At 38.7% G+C, this 18772-nt stretch overlaps 1 protein-coding gene across 1 annotated transcript in view; it reads left to right on the top strand.

Moving 5' to 3' along the window:
- Window positions 1-1164: 1164 nt before the first annotated feature.
- Window positions 1165-18772, top strand: part of CASK (calcium/calmodulin dependent serine protein kinase) — a 391044-nt gene continuing 373436 nt past the window's right edge. The window contains exon 1 of the mRNA XM_039883006.1: window positions 1165-1943. Coding sequence (XP_039738940.1) covers window positions 1885-1943 — 59 coding nt within the window. The 5' untranslated portion in view covers window positions 1165-1884. The remainder of the gene's footprint in view (window positions 1944-18772) is intronic.

The following is an 18772-nucleotide window of genomic DNA, read 5'->3' as shown; positions in this document are numbered from 1 at the left end:
GTTTGCACAGAACCTTTCAGAATAAAAAATAGGCCGTGAGTCTCCACCCACCCCCACACAGTTAGGTAAATACTATCTTTTTTCTTTCTTTCTTTTTATTACCGCACTGAGAAATTTACCAGATGATTTCTGGAGGCTGACTTATGAACTAATTGGGCACTTCAGCTGCGCAGAGGAACAAAGACTTTTTTTATTGGTCCTCAACTGAGGCATATACCTGTCTGATGGTGTTGGCTCATTCCGCACATGCTCAGTCGAACAGAAATCTTCATATTGAATACAACCTAACACAGCGGCAACACCCAAAACCTCACTCCCTGGCTGACCCCGTGCATCCTCTCTCTCTAGTTGCATTTTTATCCTGAATCAATCCCCTAACATTTGTAGGGAGTAAAGGGCAGGAGGCAGGTCCTGGGGGCTCAGGGGTGAGAGGTGAGGAGATATACAAAGGGGCTTAAAGTCTCTTTATGTGCCTGCCTTCCTGACCTCTCTGGGCTGTATCTGGCAGGGGGGGGGGGGGGGGGGGGGGGGGGAGGGAGGAGGGGCAAACTGGATAGATATTTGTTGAGTTTGGGCAGAATGCAGAAGAAGCTGTCTCTATAAATTGCCATTTGTTGTTGCACACCTTCCTGGACAGTTTTTGTTTGGTCCTTTACTTGTAGGTAGACGATCCTCTTTTCCCCAGCTTTTATTTTCATTAATGACAGAGTGGTACTAAAATCATCCACCGCCTAGCACGGTCTGGAGTGACAACCTTTCCACCTCTCTTCTTGATTTCCCATTCATTGGGACTCTTTCCCAGCAAAAACTGGGAAAGTCTTCCTGCTGTTACAAAAGAAGAGAGGGAGAACAGCTGAGATTCCGAGCCTCTCCCTACAGATAACCAAGAACGTGCATTCGGTCGTAGACCTTTTGTCCCCGGCTCCTTCTGTAGCTTGGTCGCGGAGGTAACAACCCCGACCAGCCTCCGCATAAGGAGCTGCTACCCGGTCGCCCAACAACCAACACCGCCACCACAACCCCCACGGCTTCTAGATTCCCCAGCGTCCGCCGGTTCGCCGTGACGTGGCTGGCGGCGCGCGCATGCGCTACTCAGCCCTGTGCCTTTCCTCTGGGACACCGCCCCCCGACGGGCTGGAGTGGGCGGGGCCTGTGGGTCCAGGCAGCTTGGCTGTAGCCGGAGGGCGTGTGTGCGCGAGGCGGTTGCGCGGGGTTCGGGAGCTGGTCGGCTCCTGAGGCCGAGGAGGAGGACCTGAAGGCGGCGGCCGCAGCTCCCGCCTGTACCGAGAGCCAGTCCTGCGAAGCCCCCTCCCACTCCCAGGCGGGCGGTGGTGGCGGCGGCGGGAGGAGTAGAAGAAGGAGGGAGCGTCTCTGCCGCCGCCTCCTGGTCCCCAGCGCCGATCTGCCGCCGTCACCTCCCTCCGCGGCGATCCTCCCTCTATGGTCCTATCGGGGCCCGCTCTGTAGCCGGAGCTGCCCCGCGTCGCGCCGGAGCCAGCGTTAACAGAGGGAGCGGTCGCGGCCTCGCGGCCCGCGCGGACTGACAAGCAGACAGCGGAGAGCGGGGCGCTGCGCGGTCCCCGAGGATCCGCACGCCCAGCAGCGCGGCCTGAGCAGCGCGAGGAGCAGCGGGCGGGCGGGCGGCGCCGGGCCCGGGCCGCCCTCGCTCCAGCGCCCCGGCCCCGCCGCCCGCGCCGGGGCGGTCGCCCGCAGAGGAAGGCGCCGCAGTCTCCGGGCCTCGCGCCCCATTCGAGCGTCCTCAGCACCGAGGGCTCGCGGGTCCTGAGGGGAGGAGGCGAGTCGGGGGCCGGGCACTGAGCTCTTTGGCGCCCCCACCCCCATTTTCGAAGCCCTCCACGCTGCGGCCGCTGTCCCCTCCGGACCATGGCCGACGACGACGTGCTGTTCGAGGATGTGTACGAGCTGTGCGAGGTGATCGGCAAGTGAGTCTCCACGCGAGGGAGCGGGAGTGTGGGAAAATGCATTTCAGTGATGCCCGGGTCCTTCCGCACCCACACCCGCCCCGGGCCTGCCCCGGGCCTGCCCCCTGCCCTCCCTCACCTCCGCCGCCCTGGAACTCCTTCCGAGTGTGGGTCTGGGGAGTTCCCAGCGATCCGTGGACGCGAACTAGCCGAGGTCGGCCACCCCACGAGGCGTGGGGCCGGCCGAAATCTGCTTTCTGCATTTTATCTGACGGTTGCACAGGGACGTGGCCGAACTGATTTTATAGTTGCTTCCTGGGAACAGTTGGGTTTATTGTTACCTTCCGTTTACCACACACCATTAACGAAAAGAGCAGCTTGCATTTCTTTTGCTTGCGTGGGGAAAAAGAGAAAGAACGTCCAGGGATTTTAATTGCCGGGTGTGTGTCTATTGTGCAGGATATTAGATAGATGCCTTTGTGTTCACCCCATGCCCAGATCGGAGGGGGCCATTTAAGAGGCGTTGCGTTCAGTTTCAGCAAATTCCTCACCTGGTGTAGACGAACGTGGAAAGAGTTGGGGAGATCAGAATGTTTAATGCCTCGTTATGCAATGACTGTTAAATCAGTGTTTGAGGCTTCCCTCGACTGCTGTTGGGATGGTGGTTAGTGTGGTAGAGCCGTCTGCTTTGAGTCACCGGGCTGGTCTAGAATATAGAACTGACAGTCCAAATGCTCATCCTTTCATCTGTGTTGTATAATTACACTAGGGAAAAGCAGGGAATCAGATTAATCACAGTGCTAATTGAGAATTAAATCTGCAGTTCCTCATCTAATTGTCCATTTCTTAAATCTGTTTTGAATAGTTTCCTTTTCATTCTCGTCAAACAGTATTCCAAGTGCACAATCCTGATAATTTGCTTGTGAGGGAAATGCTGGCAATATGAAGTTGATTTCCTAGTTCAGCGTGTATCCTGTGGCTTTCAAAGTTGAGAAGATAAGATTTAAGAGCAATTTTTGCTTATTTATTGAGGATTGCTAGATAGCTGCTATTGAAATATTTTTACTTCTTTTTTGGAAGCAGTGCTTTATTGTCTATTTTAAGGTCCTCAGTTGAAAAATGAAACCAAGACCTTAGAGCAGTTGGCTCTTTTTCTTTTAAGTCGTCTGCAATGCTGGATTTCAATTTGTTTAAGTGCTGATAACTCATTTTTCTCCCCTTCCATGTTGGGATATTACAGTGTTGCCTCATATAGTGAAATTGTGACTACAGCTTGCTACACACTTTCCTCAGACCCAATTGATAGGAGGACATGTTACTCCTTGCTCCTATTGTTTGTTACATGACCAGCCTGCCTACTAGAAAAATATCCAAATGTGTCCCTTGGTGAAGTGCTCTAGAGCAGCGCTGTCCAAAAGATAAATAATGGGAGCCACATGTAATTTTACACATGTAAATTTTCTAATAGCGACATTAAAATATTAAAAACAAATAGATGCAATTAGTGTTAATAAAATATTTTATTTAACCCAGTAGATCCAAATTATTGAGATATTTACAGCCTTTCTTTCGTACTCAGTCTTTGAAATCCAATGTGTATTTTACACTAGCAACATATCTCAATTCTGACACTAAACCAAATTTTCATAAGAAATACCTGATTTGTGTCTAGGTTTTATAAAATTTGCATATGAAAAAGTAGATTCACATACCCAAGTTCTTCCAAACATACTTAAAAGTTTTTCAATAACAGAATCAAGTATCTCTCTCTAAATTTAAATTTAATGAAAAATAAAATTCAAAATTCAGTTCCTCTGTTGGACTAGCCACATTGTAAGTGCTCAATAGCCAGTGTGAATAGCAAAGCTCTAGACAGACAAATATGTCAGAAAAATCCCCTTGGTTTCTTTATTCCTAGCACCCAGTGAAGGTGAATTAGGGTGTTTCCCCAAAGCCCCCAAATGATTGTATGTGTGTAGAAGTGAATGATGTCTTATGTCTTAGTCATATTTGATTTAAATGAGCCAGCAAAGTCATAATTGGAAACTGTGAGATTAAAATGTTAATTATATTGTGATGATGGAATATAGCCATCATTGAATCAGTGTTAGTTACTAGTTCTGATTCATTGAGGTCTGTAAGAGTGATAGTGTGATCTCTTTGGATGTCAAAAAGAAGTGGTCAGCATCGCATTAGCACAATCAATATTCTCCTGACTTATAATTGATAGAATATTCTCAGGAAACAGCTTTGATAGAACTAAATTAATCTCTTCTGTTGCTTCAGAGCTACATAAGGAGGAAGAGTAAGCTAATTTTGAGTAATGGGTACTCTCTGGCTACCTTAACTACAGTGAATGTGAAATCTCATTCATATTCTACAAAATTTAACTTGGTCAGTGCCATTTATGTCATTCCATGAAATAATGAATTCAGGGTAGCCTTCATGGTAAAGAGTGTAATGATAGTGTTCCTCACCCTGTGTAAAGGTTGAAGGTTTCTCTGGTAAATTGTCTCAGCATATATTGATCTGGAAATTGAAATTCACTTGAGATTTTCTTGCAGGGACCTTGACAGCATACATTTTAACTTAGAATTCGTTCAACTCTGGATTTAAACAGAAAGGCCTTGGAGATGTTCATCTGCACCGAAAACCTTTTTGTTGATTTCTGTCCAAGTTCTCTGGAATCGTGATTTTCTTTCATGCTGAGTTAGTATCACAAGTAGGTTTTGACCCCTAGGTCTTACTTAATAGGTTTAAATTTTCACTGAGGTACTTCAAAATAGATTTCACTTTTAAAGATGAGTTGACTATCCACTCACTCTCTTACCTTACTACTTATCTACTCACTCATCCACTATCTTTGAGGGAATCATATGCTTGATTCATTATGAATATTGAATGGATGCCATCTCTTTTTTTTTAATTTGAACTCTTTTCTCCTGTGTTTCTTATTTTTGAAAGTCTAACCAAAAAACTCCTTTGAATGTGTATTGCTTCCGTATCATTTTTCTATATACCATCTTTCAAACAACTGAAAAAAATCACCAATGATGAGACCTTTTCATAGTCCCAAAACTTCTTGTCTTAGCAAATGTAGCAGTTACTGGAAAGGAAAGGTGTTATGCAACTATAGGTAATTGGCTAATTTTTGTCATGATCACTTACTAGATATTCTGCAAATGTATAGTTTTATAGGTAAGTGTACAATTAGTAATATTACATGAAGGAAATTTTAAGATGAATCATCCAAATTAAAATATAGAAATTCCTACTTTCATGGTACAACAGTTTCTGTGAAGGAGAATAGCAAAATGCACACTATTTTCACCTTGTGTAGGCTGAATACTTGCCCGGGTATTTAGTAACTGTAACTTCTGACTTTCCTAGTTTGGTAGGACATATACTAAAATTGGAATGCTGCAGCATGACCCCAGCTCAAGGATGACATGTAAGGCATGCTGTATTTTCTTACACTTCAAGAGCACTTATATTTAATTACGGTTACTTATTTATGGGTCTCTCTACTTAACTACTCTCTACCTACTAATAAGGAGCTTCTTGAGGGCAGGGAACATATCTTGCACATCTTTCTCCATTAACACAGTGCCTGCTATGTAACAGTCGTTCATTAGCTATGGCATGAATTGAGCAAATTAATAAAATCTTATGAAAAGGCAAAAAGCATGTTTATCAATCTCAGAGCAATTACTGTCCCAAAAGGCTGTATTAGTTTATAATAGTGGTTTCCCACCTGGCTGCATATTAGAATTACCAAGGGAGTTTTTTAGAAAGATCAATTACCAGGCCCTGTGTCAGATCAGTGAAATCAGAATCTCAGGGAGTGGGTCCTGGTCATTGGTATTTTTTTAAAAGATCTCTAAATGATTCTAATATGTAGCTATGATTGAGAGTCATTGTTTTATGTATGTAATATTTTGAGACTGGCTTTTCAGAGGGTTACAATTTTTAAAAGGTAGAAAGAACATTTTGGGGGAGGTATTGAAGCCAAAAGACCAAAACATGGATTTTATTTTCTCTGTGCTGTTTCTGAGCTTTGTTGTGTAAGAATTTTGTTTCAGCCTATGTTTGCCTTTTGATTTCTTGAGTCTTCTAAGATTCACATTGATTCATGACACTCATCTAATGGTAACATGATGATTGTCTGATGTTTGGAACAAAACAGAACAGGGATTGCTTGAATAACAGTTGATGATAGCTGTCTACTAGAATGACTCAATTCAATAGTAAGAAATTTATCAGTTTAGTATGGATTGTGTTTGCACATATACTCTATTAAGACTATGGTTAAGTTGCTTATATACTTTAAATGCCATACTTGTGATTCCAGTAACACTGTTTACCAGAGAATTGAGTTAAATGCAGCCTTTATGTAAATACTGGATTAATAATATGTAAATATGTAATTTAACATAGAGAAGAATTCAGCTTTACTATTTATACTAGGGGTCCCCAACACCCACACCCATCAGCTCCACCTCAGATCATCAGGCATTAGATTCTCATAGGAGCACCAGTCCCTGGTGCCAAAAAGGTTGGGAACCACTGATTTATACTAATTACTATGGCTTTCATATATATCAGTTGGCCCACTGATTGGCTTTTCTAGTACCACATTATGTTGGAACATTTTTCCTGGAAATTTTATGTAGACACTGTAAGTAAACAAGTTTTTAATGTTAGGAAAAAGTCAAGTGTGACCCTAAAGGAAACAAGAATTGTCCAGAAATGAGTAGCTATTCCATAACGAAGCGCTTGATTGAGTGACAATCATGTAACAAGGTAAAAGACACAACCACCAGCTAACCTGCTGGCAGCCCAGAAGGATCCAAGCCGTGATAGTTAAACTGAAGTTCCACTGAGGAAATACCTGTTAAACATGAGGGGTGGATTCCTACACATGGCAGGTGTTATTAGGAATAGGTAAGCAGTGTTGATTCCTGATGATGGAGTTTGATTCCGGGACCATTTTAGAGGGAACTGAACTACTCAGTTGCTTTTCTTTTCTGCATTTGTAAAACCTCTCTGAGTCTCTTCATCTCCCCTTTGAAAGACTGCCTTAGGACTTGGAGTTTCTGGAAATGTGGTTTGCACGTTGTCTTTATAAATACTTGTGCCTCTCTTACTGTCTATGAATGTGACATGCTTCTATGTTCCTGACATATACTGTTCACTCCCCTCCCTTTTCCCCTTGTATCTGCAACAATTTCACCTACAAACTATATCTCTAATGTTCCTTAAATTGTGTTTGTGGATATTTCTTTAAACTGAAAATTCTTTTACCATCTTCAGTTGTAGGTCTGCTCAATAAATTAAAAAAGCAAGTATACCTTACTTTTTGAGGTCGTTTTTGAATTACTGCATTTTTGTAAATGTTTTCACATTTTATTTACTTACTTTTTTCTGGATTTATTGAAATATAATAGACAATTTGTCGTTCGTATTTGCATTATACAATTCAATGAGTTTTTTCAATTATAATTGGCATGCAATAATATATTAGTTTCAGTTGTACAGCATAGTGATTAGACATCTATATAACTCACAAAGTTATCGCCCCACTAAATCAGATACACATTTTTTATTTATTACAGTATTCCTTATGCTACACTTACATATTTATTACAACATTATTCCTTATGCTACACTTTATATTTCCATGTCTATTTTGTAACTATTTGTACTTCTTAATCCCTTTGCCCTTTTTTGCCATCTCTCCAATGCCTCTCCTATCTAGTAGCCCTCAAAATATTCACTGTATCTATGAGTTTGTTTCCATTTTTTTGTTCTTGTTTATTTTGCTCTTTAGATTCCACATGTACATGAAATCGTGTGGTATTCGTCTTTCTCTATCTGACTTATTCAGCACAATACCCTCTATGTCCATCAAGGCCATATCTTATTCCATCCTCTTCCATTTAGTCTGTGTGTGTTTTTAAATCTGCACTGAATCTCTTGTAGGCAGCATATGTAGGGGTCTTGTTTTCTTATCCATTCAGCCACTCTATCTTATGGTCGGAGCACTTAATTCTTTTCCATTTGAGGTACTTGTTGATAGATATGTAGTTCTTAATAGTTTTGATACATATTTTTTCTCTTCTTAAAGAAGTCCCTCCAATATTTCCTGTAACACTGGCTTGGTGGTGATGAATTCCTTTAGCTTATTTTTTTTCTGGGAAGCTCTTTATCTGTCCTTTGACTGTGAATGATAGCTTTACTAGATAAAGTATTCCTGCTTGTAGATCCTGGGTTTTCATCACTTTGAACATTTACTGCCAATCCCTTCTGTCCTGCAAGGTTTCTTTTGAAAAATCAGCTGCCAGTCTTATGGGTACTCCCTTGTAGGTAACTAACTGCTTTTTCTCTTGCTGCTTTTAAGATTCTCTCTTTGTATTTAAACTTTGGCATTTTAATTATAAAGTGTCTTGGTGTGGGTCTCTTTAGGTTCATTTATTTTTTGGAGACTCTCTGAGCTTCCTGGAGTCGTATGTCTATTTTCTTCACCAGGTTAGGGAAGTTTTTCATCATTATTTCTTCAAAAAGCTCTTCAACTTCCTGTTTTCCTTCAAGTATCATTATGACATGGATATTTTTCCATTTAATTTTGTCCCATAGGCTCCTTAAGTTATTATAGTCTTGGCTTCTTTTTTCTTGCCATTCTGATTGAGTGTCCTTGGCTTCCCCATCCTCTATATTGGTGGTTTAATCCTTTTCTTTATTCACTCAGTTTATTCCCTCTAATATATACTCTTCATCTCAAATAATGTGTTCTTTGTTTCTGACTGGGTTTTCTTTTATAATTTCCATTCTTATTTTATGTTTTTTAAATCTCTTTGTTAAAGTTCTCACTGAATTCATCTACACTTCTCCTAAGTTCATTGAGCTTCTTTATAGCCAGTGTTTTGAACTCTGCATCTGTTAGATTGCTTTGACTCCATTATTCCTGGATCTCTCTTCTCTCATATGATTTCTGCTTCTTTGTCTTCCCATTTTGGCTGCCTTCTCATGTCTGTTTCCATGTACTAAGCAAAGCTCCTAAGTCTCCTGGTCTTATTAGCGTGGCTTTGTGTGGTAGGTGTCCAGTGGCACAGTCCTGATAGGGGTTCAGCTGCAGGCCAAATTTAGCCCCAGCCTGTTCTCCTATGGTGCCACCTGTTAAGATTCAGCAAGCAATCCACAGATGCTGTGCTTAGAGTTGCCTCAAGAGGCAACGCCAGAAACAGAGGCCAGCTGTCACCAATGTGAGTCTTGTGTTGGCTCAGCACCGGACTTGGAGGACACAACTGGATGTGGCTTGGGTGAGGCCATGAGTTGGGGGAGGCAGAGTTTCAGGGAATCCTCTGGGAGGAATGACCTCTGTTATCCAGTTTGATGACATTTCAGCTATGGTGGTGCTGAGTCCGCACACTGGGAGGTGGGAGGGGTTGACAGGAATAATGGATACTGCCTGCACTTCTGCCTGGGAGAAAGCCTTGCCTCCAGCCCTCGCTCTGACAACTCGGTGTCCCCCTGTAAGTCCCTGGTACCCCCCGAGCAGCCGACCTGGCGCTGGTGCTCAGAGTAAGCAGGTCCGTCACTGGGAAAGTCCGCTTGCGGACACGGCCTGTTTAAGAGGCATCTGCAGCTGCCGGCTGCTGCTGCCACAGCCTCTCTCCCAGTCAGCCAGGGACCAGGCAGCTTTGTGCCTTCGCCTCCTCCTCCCTTCTATGTTTGCATGGTGATTTTTTATTTCTCTCCCTAGTTGTAGGGCTTCTGTTCATCTAGATCCCAGGTGACTTTGCTTGCTGTTCGCTCTGTGTTTCTGTCACAATTTTGATTTGGTTGCAGGAGGGATGAACAAAGCCTCTGACATCTACACCATTTCCCCTCCCCTCTCGTTTTCACATTTTAAATTTGGCATAGGCACTGTTTAAAGTAACTTCGACATAAAATTGTTTAAAAGAAAAAACATTTTATAACAATGCCTACTTCAAAAGGGGAATTAACATGTATGCCTTCTCATGTTAAGTGTTTTACATGTATTATTTCCTCTACTTGTATCCATTTTACAGAAGACACTTAGATTCAGAGGTGGGTGAATAACTTGCCCACGATCTCAAGGAATTCCAACAGGTTCTAAAGTTCCATTTATTTCATGCTGCATTGGGTTTCCTTACAGGAAAGGCACATGTCTTCATTTTCAGAGTATTTTCTGCAAATTTTAATTATTTAACTTTCTAGTTAAATTTCTTACCTCTTCAGTAGAGGTTCCATGCTACTAGTCATTGTTTCATTGATTTTGTTCTTCTTTTTATCTTTCTCTTTAGTGAAATAATAGTGTTTGTCACCAAACTAATAAATCTATGCATTCTTTAGCAATGGAAATATAGACTCTTGGCCATCCATCCAAAATATAATTTGTTTTGGAACTTTCTCTACCCCTTTTACTCTCCACGTTTTTTCTTCCAATTCCCCTGACCTAACAGAGAGAATAGTTAATTACCTCTAATTTGCCAAACCAGAAGTAATGAGGTTTCAGAAATAGATGTTTGTTGGGAGTGAGGTGGGATAGTTTCCACAGGGTAGTTATTCCTATATCTCGTTATAAAAACACTGAAATTGTTCCCTCTGAATCTGAAAAACATGTACTGAGCCATAGCTGCTGAATTGTGAGCGTCTCAGCTGTCTGCCAGCACTGCACACCTAAATAATCAAGTGACTGAATTACTGCTAGAGAGCAGGTACCTGACCCCAGCCAACAAGCTGATGGGGTGTGCAGCTCTCACATTTTGGGTTTTATTTTTTTAGTTGCAACTGACAGTGCAGATTCTAAAACCATCAGCTATGGCTCTGGATTTATGCTACAGGTTTCAAGGTACTATAAGACCTGCTTTCCATTCTTTTTCTCCTGGAGCTACCCAGACCATTATGGTGTTGTGGTATGATTGGTCATAGAGCCCAAGTCAATATAGGGAGAGTCTCTCTTTGGCTTTCTACACCAGAAAGGTTTTGTTTCTAAAGCTAGTTGACTATTTTTCTATTACTTTCTTTTTATCAATTAACTAGTTTTTTATGAAATAAGTTATAAAATAACTTAAAAATATAGACAGTACAAAGATAAATAGTAAGTCTCTCTCCATTCTCTTGCCATCCATAGCACCGTTCTTAGAGGTAACCATTTTCCAGTATATCATTCTGAAAATTTTTATTTAAAAAACAGAATGGGATCATATTTGTGTGCTATATAATAAAATACTCATTTTCAATTGAAAAATAGTTTACCTGATGGCCTTTCCATATCCATTTATGTATCTAACTCTGTCTCCTCTTAAACTGCTTGCTGCCCATGGTATGGATTGGTACTTTGGCTTTGAATCGAGTGCAAGCTATTTCTAAGTAGACGTTGCTGGAAATGCCAGACTGGAGTTTGTCATTCCAGACAATGAAGATTTGGGAATCATCTGTATGGAAGTAAAAGTATGAGTAAATGAGTTTTTGGAGGTTGACCGAGCTGGAGGATTGTGGTTTGGAGTGTTACAGAGCTAGAAGAATCAGGATAGGTGGGCATCACAGAAGTTTCAAAGTAGGGTGGGGGGGAGGGGCATCAATAATGTAAAATGCCAACAGGACCAAGAAAAGGCTTGTTTATAACAGAGAAATATTTAAAGCATTGATCAAAATGAATATAATCTTTAATATTCAGTTCATGGTGTGACTGAAAAGCAAAGGTCTGGCTTCGTTTCTGTGGATGTTGGTAATATACCATCTCCTTGTGAATCTTTCTTAACACCAATATATTTAGGGTGAAAAAAAGGAATATATGATTTCTTCACTATAATTGCGTTTTGCAGATTCTGATGGCTGGCTTTTAGGTAAACCCACTTGGTTTTCCTAAGATTAGGTCTTTTTGATTCCAGAGCTAGTTGCATAACTTTCATTTAAATGGAAACTTTTAATAAAATGACAAATAAAAATTTAGATACTTTAAATTCTTGATATTTGTCAAACCATTGCTATTTTCTTAAATCTTTCTTCTGTAGGGAACAGAATTCTTCTTTGTCTCAAGGTTTTTCATCCCATTTGGATAAGTGTGGTACTCTCTTTCCCTTTCACCTCCCTCGTTCCCTCCCTCCAACTTAAATTTGTTCATTGGCTTTTTTTAGTTGTCCACATCCATTCACCAAAAGAATGTATTACTTTATTATACCTAAGCCAATTTTTTGGTATCTAAGTAAATGTTATTTCATTTCAGTGTCTTGTGTTCTATTACGGGGCATTGCACATTCTTTTTTTCAATCTTTTTTATTTCGTTTAATACACTTTTTTTTTGCTTTGTTACCATTGTTTTGAATTTTTGAATTATTTTGAATATTTAAATCATTTATAGGTGGAATGATGATTGCCTCTCACCCCTTTTTGGTGTAGTTTAATAATATCCAAAATATACTGTGTTGAGTCCATATTTCAGGCTTTTAATTTTGACCCTGAATTTAGAGTATTTTGGTGTACTTTTTAAGATAGGATGGAAATATTACCATTTAACCATATAGAGATTTTAATGTTTTATTAAAACACTCAATGTTATTAATTTAATTTCAGAGGTCGCTAGCCCACTATCCTGTGCAGATTACCATTATACTACTGCTATTTTATAGAATCTAAGTCGTGTTTTTAGGAAACTTCGTAGATTTTTGGCCTTTCTGTTTACTTTCCCCAAAACATATGGATCAGCATTGCTTTGTAGCTTGTAAGGCAGTCCCCTTAGATCTGACGTGGTAATCTTTGGGCATAGCATGGCCATTTTATCCTTATTTATAGAAGGAATGATAGCTACTTTACAAGCCATTTGCATGGATTAGTGATTGTGAAGTGCAGCATAAGTATATTTTATTTCTAGAATGTCTCTCAGATACTCAAATTACTTTTGGCAGCTATGTAGATAAGTTTCAACAATTTCCAAATGTGCACTTTCTCAGTGCTTAAACACAGGCTCTATTACATAAATGCTATGATGAAATGAACATTCTTTTCTACCCCATGCATAAAATTGTTAGTGGTGTTAACATTTAGTCATTTGTTCATTTATGCATTCATTTCTAGCTGTGTGGCCCTGGGCAAGTTAATTGACCTCTCTGAGCCTCAGTTTCTTTATCTGTAAAATGAGAGTGATAGTATATATTTTGAAGGGATGTTGTGAGAATTGAATAACGTGATCTATGCAAAATGTCAAAAAGTTGTTATCTTAATTGCCTTTAATATTATTCACCAAATACTTGAGTTATCTAGCCTAAAGGAGCTCTCTGTCAATGGGAGAAGATTAGTTCAAATCTAATCTAACTAGACCTGAAGTCTTGTTAAGGCCAGGGTCACATCTGATTTGTTCACCTAGTAACCTCAGCATAACTCAATAACTGACACGTAATAAGTACTCAAGAGTTTTTAAAGGAGTATGTTAGGTGAGTAGTTAGTCCATAGACTATGACCACCTAGTAGAAGGAAGTTAGGGAAATCTTTACAAAGGATATGAGGCTTGAATGATTGCTCTTCTTCTAGGGTAACTTGTGTAATCTTTTCAGGCCTGTTTCCTTGTTTAGAGAAGGGAGTAGAGGAATACAGGTGAGAAGATAAAAATATTTTAAGAAAGTTTTAAAAAATGTTTATCCTATTTTCTTTTTTTAATTAATAAACCTTATATTTATTTTTTATTTATTTTTTTAATTAAGTTTATTGAGGTAACATTGGTTAATACAGTCATATAATTTTCATTTGACATCTGTATATTCTATTGTGTGTTCACCACCCAAAGTCCAGTTTCCTTCAGCTACCATATATTTGATCCCCTTACCCACCTCCTCCTCCCTACCTCCCTTCATTTGACCCCCTTACCCCCTGTCTACATCCCTCCCCACCCCCCCCACCCCCCCCCTCACCACCCCACTAGTAACCACTACTCTATAGTCCTCTGGTAACCACTAATCTATAGTCCATGTCCATGAGTCTCTGTTTGTTTGTCTTGCTCATTTGTGGCTTTTAGGTTTATATCCCACATATAAGTGATATCATGTGATTTTCAACTTTTTCTGTCTGACTTATTTCACTTAGCGTGATTATCTCGAGTTCCATCCATGTTGTCGCAAATGGCAGTATTTCATCTCTTCTTATGGCTGAGTAATATTCCATTGTATATATGTACCACCGCTTCTTTAGCCAATCATCTATTGTAGGGTACTTTGTTTGCTTCCATGTTCTGCCCACTGTGAATAATGCTGCTATGAACATCGGTGTGCAAATATCTTTTTGGATATGGGTTTTCAAGTCTACCCAGTAGAGAGATTGCTGGATCATATGATAGATCAATTCTTAGTTTTTTTGAGGAACCCCCATACTGTTTTCCACTGTGGCTGTACCAATTTGTAGTCCCACCAGCAGCGTATAAGGGTTCCTTTTTCTCCACATCCTCTCTAGCATTTGTTATTATTTGTCCTGTTGATAACAGCTATTCTAAGAGGTGTGAGACAATAGCTCATTGTAGGTTTGATTTGCATTTCCCTAATAGCTAGCGATGTTGAGCATCTTTTCATATATTTGTTGGCCATTTGTATGTCCCCTAGGGAGAAGTGTCTGTTCATGTCCACTGCCTATTTCTTGATTGGATTGTTGTTGTTGTTGTTGTTGTTGTTGTTGATTTGTATGAGTTCTTGTATATTTTGGATATTAGGCCCTTATCGGAGGTGTTGCTTACAAACATATTTTTCCATTCGGATGGTTGTCTCTTTACCTTGTTGATGATTTTTTTTGCTGAGCAGAAGCTTTTTTAGTTTGATATAGTCCCATTCATTTATTTTTGCTTTTACTTCCCTTGCCTTTGAGGTCAAATTCATAAAATCCTCTTTCAGTCCAAGGTCCTTGAGTTTAGTTCCTATGTTTTCTTCTATGCATGAATAAACCTTATTTTTAGAACAGTTTTAGGTTCATAGTTCCTATTTTAGTTTTAGTGATACAGGTAACATATATAAGAAATTCAAATAAGTATACAATTAAAGTTTTCAGGGATAACTTTAGGAATTCTTTTCCTTTTTTTCTTTTTGGTTTTCAAATTCTATGGCTTGAGTGCTTATTATATGAGGGACACGGTGTTAAATTTTTGATATCTTTCTAATTTAACCTTGGCCACACCCTTCCCTTTGAGGCAGTCACCTACTCCCCATTTTTCAGATGAGGAAACTGAGGAAAAGGGAGCAAAGTGGCGATAATAAGTGGCAGCATGAGGGCACACACCTGGGTATATGTGACCCACCTAAGTGCCTGCTCTGCAGTTCTGTTTTACTGCTTGTCATTTAGTATGAGAGGAGACTGTATTTTTAAAAGATGTATTCCTAAATATAGGACTATAGTATTCTGATCTTGGATGCTTTAAGCGGATTAATAGAATGGGCATTTTTTGAGTAACAGCTTTATTGAAATTTAATTCACATACCAAACAATTCACCCATTCAAAGTAAGTAATTCAGTGGTTTTTAGTATATCCACAGTTGTGCAAACATCAGCACAATAAATTTGTGAACATTTTCATCACCCCAAAAAGAAACCCTGTATACTTTAGCTCTTACCTCCAGTCTTTCCCTAGCTTTGGATAATGACTAATCTACTTTCTGTCTCTACAGATGTGCCTATTCTGGACATTTCATATAATTGGAATCATACAATAAATATGTGGTCTTTTGTGACTGGTTTCTTTCTGTAAGCATGATGCTTTCAAGATTTGTCCATGTTGTAGATGTATCAGTATTTCATTATTTTTTAAGGCCCAATATATTCCATTTTGTGGATATACCACATTCTTGATCTGTTCATCAATTGATGAGCCATTTGGGTATTATAAATAAGCCTGTTATGGACATTCATGTGCAAGGTTTAATGTGGACATACGTTTTTTTCTTGGATATATACCTAGAAGTAGAACAGCTTTGTCAAATAGTAACTCTTTAACTTTTTGAGGAATGCCAGACTGTTTTCCAAAGTGGCTGCACCATTTTATATTTCCACCAGCAATGTGTGAAGGTTAGAATGCTTTCTGGTCAGGTAAGTACCATCACAATTTGCCTATAGATTCTGTTCAACACATAAATGAGACATAAATTAAAACAAATTTTATGAGTTGTTGATCAACCCTTTATCTCATGGGCGTATTTGAGGTGGTTTTCAACAATTTTAGGTATTGTAAACAAAGTGTTGGCAAACTATCTGTAAACTGCCAGATAGTAAATATTTTAGGTTTTGTGGGATACATAGTGTCTGTCACAGCTATTCAACTCTGCCATTGTAGCATGAAGACAACCAAATGAGAACAAATGAGTGTGGCTGTGTTCCAATATAACTTTACAAAAATAGGTGGTGGGCTTGATTTGGCCCTTGGACTATAGTTTGCTGATCCTGTTATAGATTAAAAATGAAGCTGGAGCTATTTGTCCAGTTCCAATTCTTGTTTATCCTCAAGGCTGGAATGTTCTTTCAGTGGTCTGAGTAGCCCCACAGTGAATAAGTTTTTATGCAAAATGTAAAGATACTAAGACTGATCCACTGAACTGTTCTCACTGTTAAATGAAGAAATTCTATACATTTAGCATTTTTCTTTCTTTTTTTAAAACTACTTTTGGATTCTCTTTTTGTTCATAGGTTAAAGGGAAGAAACCCATTGAAAGTCTTCTAAGATTGTCTGACTGGAGGCAATATAAATGTTGAGTTCCTGAAAAAAATTATTTCCTTCATTCTAGCTTATTGCCTATAGAATGAATGAAAATAGAGCTGAGAACATGCTAAAAATGATCAGAATTGGACAATTATTTAAAATATCGGCTTTAATAAATTTAGGGGTAAATCACTAGCTAAATCTCCATCCCTAATTGGAGAGTTTTGATGTGCCATATATGTATATTTTGTGACTTCATCAAGAGCCCCTGGTAGAGTCATTGTTTGGGATTAGAGGTGTGTGTGTGTGTGATATGTAAATGAAACTTCTTCAAATTCTATTTTATATCTGATATCCATTTTATTCAATATATTTTGTGGTAGTAGACATACACTGTTTAGAGTGCTTTGTAGCTTTTTAAAAAATTGTCATTGCTTCTTATGTACATAGGAAAGATAGTATTCTTTGAGCTTATAGATTTCATAATTCGTTTGCAAGACCGTTCTGGATTATAATTGTGTCAAAAGAGGGAATTTTTATCACAGCTTTTGTCTTTGCATTTGGGCATTTAATAGATGAATTAATTGTTCATAGTGTGAACTTTCAGAAATGATACAAGGAAAATCTCAGAATATATATTTAGGAAACAGCCATATACAGGGTTTATGAATATTAGAGTTCTTTTATATAACTTCTCCAAATTTTATTACGGTGGTAGTATCCACATCTTAACTGCAAGCAAAATGAAATGGAATGATCCTACAGTTGTAGTCTCTGATATGACTGGGCACTGAATCTAAATTATCTAAATTTGCAGAACAGCGTTTCGTTTACTAGGTCATATTATATTTTCGTGTGGACGAGTAATCATGTTGGAATCTGTTTAGATTATTTATTTCGATGAAAATACTTCTTAGATTGACTTCAGAGTACAGTAAAAGGCATCTTTTTTTTTTACCTATCAGTAATCACTTTATTTATTTTTTTGCAGTTTTTTTTAAGTTTATTGAGGTAATAGTGGTTAATACAATTGTATAATTTTCGAGTGTACATTATAATTTGACATCTATATATTCTATTGTGTGATTATCACCCAGAGTCCAGTTTCCTTCAGCTACCATATATTTAAAAGGCATCTTATCTTAAGACAATCCTTGGATAGTATTATTTATATTGCATTATTTAGGTTAGAAGTTTTTGCTGAATTCCATCTGGGCCATTAGTTCCAAAGCAGAATGGTCAGCCTTTATGAATCTTTACTGGTTTTCTTAGGCTTAATAGATCATCTTAACTGGGTTTTTGTACCAATAGTAGTATATGACATTGAACTTGAAATTATCTCTTTAATATATAATTTTTTCTTTGATTTAGTCACTCGTAAAATAATTAGATACTTGCAAAACAAACAAGAAAGTGTTTTCACTGAGGACTTTCATATAAATTTTTAAAAATTGTTACTAGAGTATTCAGATCACAGTTTAGATTAATCTCACATTATAATCAACATATATAATACTTTTAAAAGCATACTAATAAGAATGGAATAAACTTATACTGTATTGAAGTTACGCTTCTTTGTTTCAAACATTTCTATCTTATAATGGATGTGAACATGATTCGTGTAAATATCTATTCAAATGAATATACTTTAAATATCATTGCAGAAAGAGCCTGGGAATCTGGAGAGGAATATTCTAGGCTTGCTGCTCTGCTTTTGGGATTATCTCCATTAGTAGTATTTCTTCCATCGTTGAGTGTTTCTATTGTGCTGCTGGAAGGAATCCCTGTGGTTCCATAATCTATGACCCATTTACACTAAAGAGTGAGTGTGTTTTAAATTGCCATCTGATTAAAGTTCAGCCTTCTTGGTTTGACTTGCCTATGTGGCTTGAGAATTAGGCCCATGAATGTGAATATGGACTTGAAGATCTTAGAATATTTTTTTCCCATGAAGACACATTCATAGACATAGTCATTAAGAGATATGTATAAGGTGGATTTGATAAATACAGTTTAAACCTTACTAGGAAAAAAAGTATTTTAAGGAAAAATTTTTAATTGTGACAGATAACGACTTAATTTGTTTTTCTCAGTTTCTTCATCTTATTAAAAATAAAAGGATAGTAAAGCTATATTATCTACCTCATGAGATTCTTATGAA

The sequence above is a fragment of the Pteropus medius genome, unplaced genomic scaffold (assembly GCF_902729225.1).
Source record: "Pteropus medius unplaced genomic scaffold, Ma_sr-lr_union100, whole genome shotgun sequence".
Classification (NCBI taxonomy): Eukaryota; Metazoa; Chordata; class Mammalia; order Chiroptera; family Pteropodidae; genus Pteropus; species Pteropus medius.
Note: the sequence above shows the minus strand (reverse complement) of the source record. Positions and strands in the feature narration are given on the sequence as shown.